General features: G+C 23.4%; 3 protein-coding genes across 6 annotated transcripts in view; 2 read left to right on the top strand and 1 right to left on the bottom strand.

Annotated features, from left to right (window-relative positions):
- LOC127278052 (arrestin domain-containing protein 1-like) overlaps window positions 1-14418 on the bottom strand; it is a 562072-nt gene that overhangs the window by 189181 nt on the left and 358473 nt on the right. The window lies entirely within an intron of this gene.
- Window positions 1-14418, top strand: part of LOC127278057 (uncharacterized) — a 64737-nt gene that overhangs the window by 15794 nt on the left and 34525 nt on the right. The window lies entirely within an intron of this gene.
- LOC127278058 (uncharacterized) lies at window positions 9419-13260 on the top strand. Its single transcript, XM_051299571.1, has 4 exons — window positions 9419-9585; window positions 10896-11186; window positions 12699-12843; window positions 12935-13260. Exons 1-4 carry the CDS (start codon window positions 9543-9545, stop codon window positions 13047-13049), a joined length of 594 nt encoding a protein of 197 aa, XP_051155528.1. The 5' UTR covers window positions 9419-9542; the 3' UTR covers window positions 13050-13260.

Here is a 14418-nt window from a genome sequence, read left to right as displayed (position 1 = left end):
TTAAGTGAGTCAATTTTTTAAATGTAAAAATTTCTAATTCGCAGAATCTTTATTTCAAAGAATTTTTATTTGATATAGAATTTTTAAATCGCATAATTTTCATTTAACCGAAATTACTAATGTGCAAAAAAATTTCGCTCGAATTTTAAAATCGACCAATCACAAATTTCTTGATATTATCTGATTGGTTAATTTTAAAATTCGCTCTAAATCTACGAAGCTGAAGTACGCAACGTTTATATAAACGATTTTCAAAGAAATAATTTTTTAAAATAAAAAATTCTATCATTTTTTGCCTAAAAATTATTTTATTATAATTTGTTGATTAATAAAAATTACAAGAAATATTTTTTAGACAAAAAATTATAGAATTTTTCATTTTAAAGAATTATTTCTTTAAAAATTTCATTTGCTAAACTGCGTGCTTCAATTAAAACTGCATTATTGTCTTTACAAAATTGACTGAATTCAGTCAAATTGAAACTGCTAAATGGCTTTTACTCTGCTGTTGTAAACTAAACATAGCATGTAAATGATAAAAGTAATTATCATAGTTTCAAACATGTTTTTTCTTTTTTTGAAAAATGTTATTATGTATTTATTATAATAAAATGATTATAATAATATTAAATTTTTATTTAACAAAATTTTATTTTACATACTTTCTCATTGTCCAACTGTTTATATTTAAACGAATTCTAATTTAATCCAATTTTATTAATTTAGCCGAATTTTTATTCATTATAATTTTAAGTGAGAAAATTTTTTAAATGCAAGAATTTCTTTAATTTGATAAATTTTGATTTCAAAGAATTTTTATTTGACTAATTGTTATTTAATAAAATTCTTAAAGCGCATAATTTTCATTTGACCGAAGTTAAAAATGACAGAACAAAAAACAGACATAAAAGATTTAGACGAAACTGAAGTACGCAACGTTTATATAAACCATTTTTAAAGAAATAATTTTTTAAAATGAAAAATTCTATAATTTTTTGTCTAAAAAATATTTCTTGTAATTTTTATTAATCAACAAATTATAATAAAATAATTTTTAGGCAAAAAATGATAGAATTTTTTATTTTAAAAAATTATTTCTTTGAAAATCGTTTATATAAACGTTGCGTACCTCAGCTTAGTAGATTTAGAGCGAATTTTAAAATTAACCAATCAGATAATATCAAGAAATTTGTAATTGGTCGATTTTAAAATTCGAGCGAAATTTTTTGGCCCATTAGTAATTTCGGTTAAATGAAAATTATGCGATTTAAGAATTCTATATCAAATAAAAATTCTTTGAAATAAAGATTCCACGAACTACAAATTTTTACATTTAAAAAATTGACTCACTTAAAATTATGTTGAATAAGAATTCTGTTAAATTAAAATTGGATTAAATTAGAATTTTTTTAAATAAACAGTTAAGTAAAGAAAAATGATAAAAAATTAAATTCTGTTAAAAAATAATTTGAAAAATAATTTTAATCTACAAATTTTGTTTAATAAACAGTTTGTTAATAGGAAATTTTTTTAAATGATATTTAGAAAAATTAAAATTGGTCTAAAAGAATATTCTATTTAATAAAATTCTTTGAAATGAAAATTGTAAGTAATTTAATAATAGGATATTCCTACGCTCCAAATTTGTATTGTTTAGTAGATTTTATAAAAATTTCATTTTTTTTTTAAATAAAATTTATTTATTCAGCAAACGTATAGGTTTTGAAATACATGAGCAATAAATCTAATCAACAACCGTGCTGCGATACTATTATTTATTATTTAATAACAAACTACTAGAAAATAAATATTTCTTAAAAAAAAATGTAAAAAAATTCTAAAATGACTAAATATTATTTTTCTTCAATTTTTTGGAATCAAATATAGTTTTTAAATTCTAATAAATAATAAAAAAGAAATTAAAACTTAAATTAAACCTCCTCAGAAAACTTAATTTTTGATTTTTAAAAATATTTATTCTTACAAAAACAAAAAATTCTAAAATTGTTAAAAATAGTTTTTTTTTTTAATTTTGTACCTAATATTTCCAATATAATTTTTATTTATAACTACTGCTACTACTACTTTTATTTATAACCACTGACGAAAACAACGAACAAAACTGTTTTCCAATAGTTTCCAATTATTATTAATTTTTATGAAAAATTGTTTAGAGGGGGAGAGGATTAAAATTCTGGTGAAATATGAACAGTGGATTTTTTAAAAAAATCATAACTATTGTACAACAGGGTGAAAAGAATTTTGACATATATACTTTCGAAAGGTGTTTTTCTGCTCTTTCGAATAATGCAAAATTTTTTTTTTTTTAATTCAAAATTTATCCCTTTTTTTGAAAATCAAAAATATTTTTGACTTTTTTTTATTAAAGGACAGTTTCCTCATAAACAAAAAACGGGTTTCTACTGTAGTTATGATTTTCAAAAAATGTAATGCTCACATTTTGGCAATTGGATCAATTCAGGAAATTCGCCTCAGATGAATTTTAAGAGAAAATTATTGAAATTTTATTTATTGCAAAAAAAAATATAAGTATTTGAAGAGATGAAAAGTGACTAAAATTGAAAAAATGATGCATGGGAGAAATAATACTTGAAAATAGATTTAGAAAGGTAATCTTTATTAACAACCGTTTCAATAAGTATAAAAATTTATATTTAATCTACTACCCCACAGGAGGGGTAAAAACTTACGTTTTTTTATCAATTAAATCATTTTCAAAAAAAAAAATTCATTTACCTTAACTTTTTATAGCATAAATGTAAAAGTGGAGTGGTTTGGCACCCCAGACGATTTTTTTTAATTTATAAAATTTATATATAGGTATTCAACTAAAATTTCATTTAACTGCATTTCTATTTATTCATTATTTCATTACGATTAAAATTTTGTTTTTATTAAGCAGGAATTATTAATTTAAAATAATTTCTATATAGTCGAATATCTAATAATAAGTACTTTTTAATTGCACCATTTTCATAAATAAAAAAAGAGAAATTATAGATCATAGAATTTTTATTTTTTATTCGTGCTTTTAAGCACAATTCATAGGAAACATATATATATATATATATATATAGTCATTTTGTAAATTTTCCAAGTTTTGAATTTCAGAATTACAGTTATTGTCAACTGCCATCTTCATGTAGGCATTTACACTTGTATGTTTGCTAAAAATAAAATAATTATTTTTAAAATACACACAACCCATAGAACATAAGAAATTAAATAAAGTCTTTTTTTAACTTTCACAATAACTTGTGAAATAGTTTAAGAAATGATATGAAAAATTGTAATTTTTAAGAAATAATTGACAACTAAAAATGTTTGAGTTATTTTTTGTCTATTATATTTAAAAAATAAACAATCATTCAATAATAATTATAACTTACGGGTATTCTTCAACTGGATGAGTCATTGTTTACAATTTATACTAAACATAAAATTATTTTCTGCATTTTTCATGTGTTCTTTAGTTTCAGAATCACAGTCCTCAGACATTAACCCCCACGTACAATTCGACAAGGTTGTAATATAGCTGTAATTAAAATAATTGTTTGTAAAATAAACACAAATCATAAAACATAAGAAAAAAAATTTTTTCAATCTTTTCAAAAATTTTCTTATTAATATAAGAAGAAAATGTCACTTTTTAGTTATATTTAAAATATCTTAGTTTAAGATGTTAATAGTATCTTTGCCAAAGTGCTTCAAATATTTTTGTTGAAAATTTTGAGGTTAACAGTATAAAAGACAGAAACAATTTTTTTTTGTAAAAAATGTTAGCGATGTACAATTTTTTGACTATCGTATAATTAATGTTAAGCTGTTTTTTTAATTATTGTACAATATAAATGCTGTTATTAAATTATTTTTTGTAAAATAAAAACTATATTATGTTTGAGAAATAAAAAAATCATTCAATAATAATTATAACTTACTAGCATTCTTCATCTGAATAAGACATGGCAAGCATTGTGAATAACATGTCATATTGTATTGAAGGATTTGCTTCATTTTCCACCAAACATTCGTCTATTGAATCGGTTGTATTTGGAAAACACATTGAATTATCCGTAATAAGTGTGTCTGAAAGAATTGACTCATTTTCCTTGACATTTTCAAAAAAAAAGTAGACCACAATTCGATTATTAGAACGGAAGATATAGCAGTTTAAAATTTTTTGTTATTATTGCAAATCTCGTAAACTAACAAATATTTTAAGCTGAAATTTACGTTAAAGATTAGTCTTACTATATATAACAAAATTCCAAAGTTTCATTGCAATCGGTTAACCTACTCCGAAAAAGTCAAAATCTCACCTGGAATCGCACTAACAATTACATCTTTCTTTATTACCTGATTGATAATTTTTTTTTATTTTAGAGATTTCAACAGAATTGCATGATGAAACCCCACATAGGAAGTTCGTTAGATTTAAAGAGGAAACTGGACAAGGCATCACCAGTTTTCCTACTTTAAAATATGCAAATAAATGGTTACTGAGGGGTTTTTGGGGTTGCTTATCACTGTAAACTTGATGGTATCATTTTGGAATGCAACGTTTTGATTCGATATAAGGTATCAAATTGATCCAAATATTTGAATCATTTTCAAGAAATGATCCAGAATATGGGATCATTTTTTGATACCTGAATTGGTATCAAAGTAAAACTGTCATGGCTGGCATGCTCTTATTGACAAGTTTATTAATTAATTTATTTACTGCACTGAATATTCCCACACAGCACCGAAAGTTTCCTAAACCTGTATTAAAGCTGTGCGTGCCAAGTTGGAAAAATTTACCGTAAAGCTTAGCACAGGTTGTGTAAATATGTAAATGTCCGCAATTGAGTAAATGTTTAGCGTAAAACTGTACTGAATATTTAAATTACATATTTGGTACAGGTTTAGCGTAAAAGTTGCCTGAACATTTAAAATAAATCTTTTGTAAAGTTTTATCATAAAATTTGCTTAAAAATTAAAATTAAATCTTTATTACAGTTTTAGTGTAGAAATTGTCTATAAATAATAACAATTAATAACAATAATAACAATCTATAACAATTATACAAACAAATTTAAATTTGTTTGTATAATTGTTTTGGAAAATGCAAAATTTTAATAAATATATTTGTGTACACTGTATTTGAAGTTTCATTTAATTATACCTTTTCTAATTAGTTATTTTTTTGTTTATTTCAATTGTCTGCATCATTTACAGTTAACAATTTCTCAATATCAAAAATTTAACGAAAATGTAATGAACACTTTTGTAGTTTAATTTCGCACTAAATATTTAATCAAGCTTTAATTTAAATTTATAGACAATTTCTACACTAAAACTGTAATAAAGATTTAATTTTAATTTTTAAGCAAATTTTATGATAAAACTTTACAAAAGATTTATTTTAAATGTTCAGGCAACTTTTACGCTAAACCTGTACCAAATATGTAATTTAAATATTCAGTACAGTTTTACGCTAAACCTGTACCAAATATGTAATTTAAAGATTCAGTACAGTTTTACGCTAAACCTGTACCAAATATGTAATTTAAAGATTCAGTACAGTTTTACGCTAAACCTGTACCAAATATGTAATTTAAAGATTCAGTACAGTTTTACGCTAAACCTGTACTAAATACGTAATTTAAAGATTCAGTACAGTTTTACGCTAAACATTTACTCAATTGCGGACATTTACATATTTACACAACCTGTGCTAAGCTTTACGGTAAATTTTTCCAACTTGGCACGCACAGCTTTAATACAGGTTTAGGAAACTTTCGGTGCTGTGTGGGTTCAGATATTAAAAATACTTTTATTATGAATTTTAAGAAAGAGAGAAGCGAAAACTTATAAATTGCGAGCAATTAAATAAGAAAAAATTTATTTCGAAATAAAATGAAATACACTAACCTTTATTTATGTTTATCACATAAGATTTAAGTTAAGTTCACGATCACAATACTTGAAAATTTTTAATTATTTTTGTGGTTCAAATAATTATCAATAATTTATTTATTATAAATGAACAAAATTTAAGTAATGCACGCTTGATAAATATTTCTAATGCGTTGTCAATTAATAATTTCCTATTACACAATATCATAATCGACATTGACATTTGTAAACAAACAGGGTTGGGAAACAAGAGCCCAAAATATATTCGTCCAAAGCAGAGTTGGGTAGGATTGAAATTCCCTTTGGACGAATATATTTTGGGCTCTTGTTTCCCAACCCTGTTTGTTTACAAATGTCATATATGTCGATTATGATATTGTGTAATAGGAAATTATTAATTGACAACGCATTAGAAATATTTATCAAGCGTGCATTACTTAAATTTTGTTCATTTATAATAAATAAATTATTGATAATTATTTGAACCACAAAAATAATTAAAAATTTTCAAGTATTGTGATTGTGAACTGAACTTAAATCTTATGTGATAAACATAAATAAAGGTTAGTGTATTTCATTTTATTTCGAAATAAATTTTTTCTTATTTAATTGCTCGCAATTTATAAGTTTTCGCTTCTCTCTTTCTTAAAATTCATAATAAAAGTATTTTTAATATTTGAATATTCAGTGCAGTGAATAAATTAATTAATAAACTTGTCAATAAGAGCATGCCAGCCATGACAGTTATACTTTGATACCAATTCAGTTATCAAAAAATGATCCCATATTCTGGATCATTTCTTGAAAATGATCCAAATATTTGGATCAATTTGATACCTTATATCGAATCAAAACGTTGCATGAGTTGATCTTAATTCTTGTATCAATTTGATACACACAAGAAAATTGTGATTACGAATATGAAGTCAGATTTTCAAAATTTAAAATGGCAGACCCAACATAACGGATTACAAAATTTTCAAAGTAAAGCTAAGGTTGATACAATCAATACCCATGGTAGTGATTTGTGAATTCTTTTTTTAATCGCATATGAAATTTTCGTACTATGCAATGTATCTTTCCGTCGAAAATTATTTTTTAAAAATAGTTCCATGTTTTTTTTCGACTTAAAATTAATGGGATATTATTTCTAACACCCTAAAAGACCATTTACTTTTGATAAATCAGTTTATATAATTACCTAATTTGGAGGCATGGCATGCTCTTGCTGCAATATCTTTGTAAATTGTTTCTAATTCGGTTTCGTTTGGTCTATTTTCATTGTGAAAACAAGGAAGTATTTCATTAACTATATCTATAATTAAATGTTGGTTATCAGAATGATGACAACCATTATGAAAAAGTATATCTGCTAAACTTTGTGCTCTTTCTAATAATTCATATCTTATATTTTGCTGCTTGCATAATTGCTTCAATTCAGTCAATGTTATACTTTTGAATGGTTTTTTCTCTGGTTAACAATTCGTGCTAAGGAATAAATGATTGTCTCCAATTTTTATGAGTTCCTTAGCTTTATAATCACAGTCCTTAGGCATTAACTCCCACATGCAATTCGAATAAGTTTTCAGGTTGCTGTAATTATAATAATTTTTTGTGAAATACATCACACAAATCATATAAAACATAAGAATTTATTTTGACTGCAAATTGTCATGTTATCACTGCAAAAAGAAGTATCTTAATATAAGATGTTTTGGTGGTCACTTTAGTTATTTAAAATATCTTAGTTTAAAATGTTAATAAAATAAAAAGGAATATTTTTTCTTGTTTCATTTTGTTGGAATTTAAATTATACTATATTTGAATCATGAAATTTTTTTTTAAATTTGACAATCAAGTATATATCAGAAAATTTTTAAATCGTCTAAATTTACTCATCAATAATAATCAGCGTTTACATTTTAAAGAATTTCAAATTATTACATACTAATATATTTTTATGAATTTTAATTATTTTTTATCTATTTTCTGTAATAATAAAAATCATCGATAAAGTAAAGTGGAAAATGTATTTTCCTTTTAGATTAAGATATATAATAAAAAAATTGACAAAACTTGATAGTCAATAAAAAATATGCTTAAAATTTTTTTTTGAATTTAAAAAAACATGCAGGATAATGAGCAAGAACAATTTTTAAGAAAATCGGAAAATTTTAAAATTGTAAAAATATACTTGAAAATAATTTGTTGTTAGATTTGAAAAAATTCAATCTACCTATCGTAAAATTTTTTTTATTTATTCTTATTTCCTGTCAAATATCACGAATTTAAAAAGAAGATAAGTTAAACAGTGACATATTAAAGGTGTATTAAAAAGACAATAAATTTCTTTTTTTATAAGTTCTAAATTTAAATTTTAAATCCCAAATCCTAAATAATTAAGTCCCAAATTGGAAACATATTGTTTCTCCTCTCTATAAGGATTAAATATTTTTCTAATTTTGATTATTGTAAATTTTTACACGTTCAATTTTAAATACAATCGAACTTTATGATTCTCTATATTATTCAATTTTACATTTGAATTTCATCATCTCTTTTTTATAAGTTTTCCATTTTGACGAATTTTAATTAAATATAAATATTTATATAAATATTGAAGAGAAATAAAAATATAATTTGTGTAATAGAATAATAATTTAATTATAGTTTTAGATATTTAGTTTACCAAGTTAATTGGGGTTTTAATTAACGTTGCACAAACTGAATCTTTTTTTGCGAATCTTGGATGATACAATAAGTAAAAGATATTTTGCAATTTTATGATTGTATTAATAATATATATCTATATATATATATTATTTTGGTAGCAATTCTACTACTTGTAAATTGTTGCATCATAATGAAGAAGCATTTTTCTATTATTGCTGCACGAACTCTCAATCGTCATTATGTAATAACTTTTCTTTCAATTATTTCATGCCTCGATTGTACTAATTATTTTCCGCTTCATTGCTTCTTAATCTATTTTCTTAAAATTTTTTATTTATTAATAACTTTTAAATTGATTTTTTTTGTAATAAGAAATTTGAATTATTTGTTAAAGACTTTTTTTTAAATTATTTCAATTAAGTTGGAGTTTGTTTAAAAAAAAAAAATTTGTCAAAAAAAATATAATTAAAATAATAATTTTTTGAAAAATTTTATAAATTGAAATAAAATTTTACTAAAATATTTAACGGTAAAAATTCTTAAGAATTTAAAATTTTTTATATTTTATCAATAATTCAAATGAATTATGCTAATAAGTTGCACAGCTCTTGTGAATATATTAATTTAACATTTGATAAAATATTTGATTTTCTATTTGACATTAAAAAATTCTAGCTCTGTCAATATAAAACAATTTTTCACAGTATTAAACGAATTGAACTCCTAGTTTTATACAGACATGTATAATAAATTTAAAAAATATAATTTATAATAAATTATTTACTTAACAAACTTTATCTTTAAAATATATATTGTATTATCTATCTGTGTATATAAAAAGATAGAATTTAATAAAATTCTCATTATTTTTCTCCTAACTAGCGTTATACGTTTACAAGTTCATCAAAATTGATTCTAAATAAAAAAAAAAAAAAATTTTTTAAACATGATGTATTGGAAAATAGTTTTGTTCGTTGTTTTCGTCAGTGGTAAGTGTATAAAAATTATATTGGAAATATTACAAAATTAAAAAAAAAACTATTTTTAACAATTTTAGAATTTTTTGTTTTTGTAAAAATAAATATTTTTAAAAATCAAAAATTAAGTTTTCTGAGGAGGTTTAATTTAAGTTTTAATTTCTTTTTTATTATTTATTAGAATTTAAAAACCATATTTGATTCCAAAAAAATTGAAGAAAAATAATATTTAGTCATTTTAGAATTTTTTTTACATTTTTTTTACAAATTTTTATTTTCTAGTATTTTGTTATTAAATAATAAATAATGGTATCGCAGCACGGTTGTTGATTAGATTTATTGCTCATGTATTTCAAAACCTATACGTTTGCTGAATAAATAAATTTTATTTAAAAAAAAAAAATGAAATTTTTATAAAATCCACTAAAGAATACAAATTTGGAGCGTAGGAATATCCTATATATATTAAATTACTTACAATTTTCATTTCAAAGAATTTTATTAAATAGAATATTCTTTTAGACCAATTTTAATTTTTCTAAATATCATTTAAAAGAATTTCCTATTAATAAAATGTTTATTAAACAGAATTTGTAGTTTAAAATTATTTTTTAAATTATTTTTTAACAGAATTAAATTTTTTATTATTTTTCTTTACTCAACTGTTTATTTAAAAAATTTCTAATTTAATCCAATTTTAATTTAACAGAATTCTTATTCAACATAATTTTAAGTGAGTCGATTTTTTAAATGTAAAAATTTCTAATTCGCGGAATCTTTATTTCAAAGAATTTTTATTTGATATAAAATTTATAAATCGCATAAATTTGATTTAACCGAAATTACTAATGGGCAAAAAAATTTCGCGCGAATTTCAAAATCGACCAATCACAATTTTCTTGATATTATCTGATTGGTTAATTTTAAAATTCACGCTAAATCTTTTATGTCTGTTTTTTGTTCGGTCATTTTTAACTTTGGTCAAATGAAAATTATGCGTTTTAAGAATTTTATCAAATAACAATTCGTCAAATAAAAATTCTTTGAAATCAAAATTTATCAAATTAAAGAAATTCTTGCATTTAAAAAATTGTCTCACTAAAAATTATAATGAATAAGAATTCTGCTAAATTAATAAAATTGGATTAAATTAGAATTCATTTATATATAAACAGTTGGACAATGAGAAAGCATGTAAAATAAAATTTTGTTAAATAAAAATTTAATATTATTATAATCATTTTATTATAATAAATAATAACATTTTTCAAAAAAAGAAAAACTATGTATGAAACTGTGATAATTACTTTTATCATTTACAGGCTATGTTTCGTTTACAACAGCAGAGAAAAAGCCATTTAGCAGTTTCAATTTGACTGAATTCAGTCAATTTTGTAAAGACAATAATGCAGCTTTAATTGATGCACGCAGTTTAGCAAATGAAATTCTTGAAGCTTCTAACAATTGTAATGATGATAAAATTCAAAAATCAATTGTAAAATTAGTTAGTAAAATATTGCCTTGCTTGGACGAAAACAATAAGCCAAATAGCGATGAATTGACAACAATTTATAAAGACATCACAGAAAAATTATGCGCTCACTTAGATATTGGTAAGAATTTTAAAATATAGTTCATTTTAAATTATTTATAATATTATTATTAACATGAGGTTTATATACTTTTAAAAAAAAAATTACTGAATTATGAATTTTATGCAAAATTTTTAATTCGATCAAATGCATTACATTCAGAGACTTTGTGTTTCAAATATTAGAATTTTTTATACCAAAGTTTAATATCGTGCTATTTCAAAGTGAGGAAAAACAGAATTTTCTAAATTAATCCATTATACATTTAAGCGTAAAAATAGTTATTATGAAAAAAAGTATATTGGGATGTCCGCTAGGGGGGTGTAGCTTAGCATTTTATCCTACGTTCAGTAGTACCATTTTTCGCCACTATGTCTGAATGTTAGGGTGCGATCACGCTATCTCATGCATGCACTGTGCATGCATGCAGAAATATTTGGCCGGTCACACTTCAACGAAATCTAGTGAATGTTTAGTGAGTTTCTAGTTACAACTGAAATTTTTTGGAAAATTACTAGAAAGTTACTAAACATTCACTAGATTTCATTGAAGTGTGACCGGCCAAATGTTTCTGCATGCATGCACAGTGCATGTATGAGATAGTGTGACCGTACCCTTAAGGTGGATTCAGTGCCCCACTAGTGAAAATCCCCTAGATAAAATTCACATTGTTGCGTAAGGCACTTCATACGGCGGCCCTGAGTGTTTTTATTTTCGAGCGATAAAAATCGCGTCAATCGAGAGCAGTACTACACATTCGTCTGTTCTCGATTGACGTTTTAGTGTAAAATTTCGAATAATTTAAAAAAAATTCAACCCTATAGCTAAAAAGTTAACCGAGAAATGGCTTCCGCAAAAAACCTGTATTTTTCGTGATTTTAGTCAAAATCCGCTAATTTTCAGTTTTTTTTTTTGTATAATTTTTAAATAAAAATTTTCTATAACAAACAAATTTGAAAGTTAACCCGCACAATTCTGCGTTCGAACATAAATGGCACAACGGGTCTGCTGAACCCGAAGTATTCAAACGTCAAGTATAAACATTTTAATATATAATTATTTTATTAATTAAAAACTGGTGCTGAGTATAATAGCCCCTGGTTGAGTATAATTGCCCCTGGATGAGTAGAATAGCCCCGGTTGGCTGTAATGTTCCGGATTGTTTTGGATTCATTTCAGATTATTGTTTTTAATCAACTTAAAATCGTATTGCTATAGTACTTACGTTTGATCGGACTGAGTTCGGTTTAGATTTAATTAAGTCCGAATTCACTAGTTACACGAATCGGGGAAATTTCGGACTTAACTGGACCAATTCCAGAGTGTTTCGGTTCTAATTCCAATTTAATTCAAAAGTATTCAGGAATATTAATCGCTGGGTATTGTATTAAATTTCCAAACAAAAAGTCTCTAAGTGTATTATATGCGATTTTCTTGTTGCATCAAAATTAGATGAAACAAATAAAATCAAACGGTATTCAAATTGTAAATGTTTGTATAAATAATAATTTATTGAAATATCAATTTTTTCAGTACAATTTGGCATTAAAAATAAACACTGTTTGAGCAACAATTTCGAACTGTACAACTGTTTCACTAACGATTTAATTAAAGATAAAAATGAATCTAATGATCTCTTTTATATACTTGCAATGACTCATTCAAAAAAACAATGCTCGTAAGTTGTGTTATATTTTATTTATTGGTTTAAAAAAATTAATTAAAAATTCATATTTTTATTTCATTACAATTATTTATTTTATTTACAGCTTTTTGACATATAGTATGAAATGTTTGACTGGTGGACTTAACATTGATTGCAATGTTAAAACAGAACGTGACAATTTAGTTGATCGTTATTCATCATTATTGAAGTGTGCCTAAACATTTTTTTTTTTTTCATTATTTGTCACAATTGAGTTTATGAATAATATGTATTATTCTTACTTTTTAAATATTTTTAAAAATTATGTTGTATAAAATGGTTTTTAGAAAAATTTTCTGTAAAATGTTTTTTCCAATTAAGATTTCTGTCATTTGTAATTTTTCTTTTTGAAATTATAGGTTAATGAATAAAAAAATTTATAAATTGTAATTTATCCTTTATTTTTTTTTATAAATGTCCAAATTTTTGAATTATAAATTTTTTTAAATCTGCGGGATTTTTAAAAAATTGACCTAATTTCAATGACATTTTACTCTAAAAATATTGAATTTACAAATTTTTATCAAGAAAAAAAAATTTACACTTTTTCATCGACCTTCAAAATGTGATAACGAAAAAAAAATTTGTTTTTTTTATATAAAAAATAACGATTTTTTATAAACAAATTAATATTTTTTAACTTTGGTCCTGATTTTTTTTTTACTTTTACATATCTGCTAATATTAAAAGTATTTTGCAAAAAGTTTTAGAGTTGGCCTGATGATCCTTTTTGTCTACGGAAAAAATCTTCACCTGGAACAGCGAAAGTTTTCGCTATTCTAGAGAAACATATCGCTGTTTCAGATAAAGATTTTTTTTTGTGTTGAAATATTTTTTTTTAAAAAAACATTGTTTTCGTTTTTCTTTCTATTTTTGAAAGTAGGTTAATCTATACGTTTTTAAATATAAAATTTGTAATTTGTAAATTTGTAAATTAAAATTTGAATAAAAGTCAAAGTTTCCAAAATTAGAATTTTTTTTTTTATTTAAATTTGGACAAAAAAACAGATAAGAATACAAATTAGTTTATTTAGTTAATTAGAAACATTTTTTTTAATTAAAAAATTCAAATTATAATTTACAGAAAGCTCTTGTAATAATATTAAAAACATTTTTTTTTCTTTTAATTAATATATATCTACATATTATTTTTTTTTGAGAATAAAATAAATTTTAATAATGAGATGTACATTTTCATTGAGATAAATTTTTTCTATAATGAAAATTGTTGATAAATTTATAAGATTAAAACGTGTCTAGTTTTCACCTAATTTGGGGATCATTTCTATTTTTACGGTTGATAATGAGAATGCAATAGCAGTCACGTATGCATGTATAAACGAGAGTGAATGAGAGTAAGTGAAGTGTTGGCCTCATAATGAAAGTGAAATCGAGGGCGTCAGTTTGCCGCACCCCACCAAGACAGCAAAGTATAAAGTGAAGTTCCTCACTATCGTGGCACCATATAATATACAATCCATATTACACGCAACAAACAGTCGTATGTGCACGCGGGTCACGACATTAATTCCGTCTCAGGTTAACGAT

Source organism: Leptopilina boulardi, unplaced genomic scaffold (assembly GCF_019393585.1).
Source record: "Leptopilina boulardi isolate dan_hultmark-lab unplaced genomic scaffold, ZJU_Lbou_2.1 LbouV2_194, whole genome shotgun sequence".
Lineage (NCBI taxonomy): Eukaryota > Metazoa > Arthropoda > Insecta > Hymenoptera > Figitidae > Leptopilina > Leptopilina boulardi.
Note: the sequence above shows the minus strand (reverse complement) of the source record. Positions and strands in the feature narration are given on the sequence as shown.

Bases quoted from the DNA above. Each gene is read 5' to 3' on its own strand.
- LOC127278058 (XM_051299571.1), top strand. From the start codon at position 9,543: ATGATGTATTGGAAAATAGTTTTGTTCGTTGTTTTCGTCAGTG. The intron at 11,187-12,698 runs GTAAGAATTTTA...CAATTTTTTCAG, and splicing joins ATGCGCTCACTTAGATATTG to TACAATTTGGCATTAAAAAT. The intron at 12,844-12,934 runs GTAAGTTGTGTT...TTTTATTTACAG, and splicing joins CATTCAAAAAAACAATGCTC to CTTTTTGACATATAGTATGA.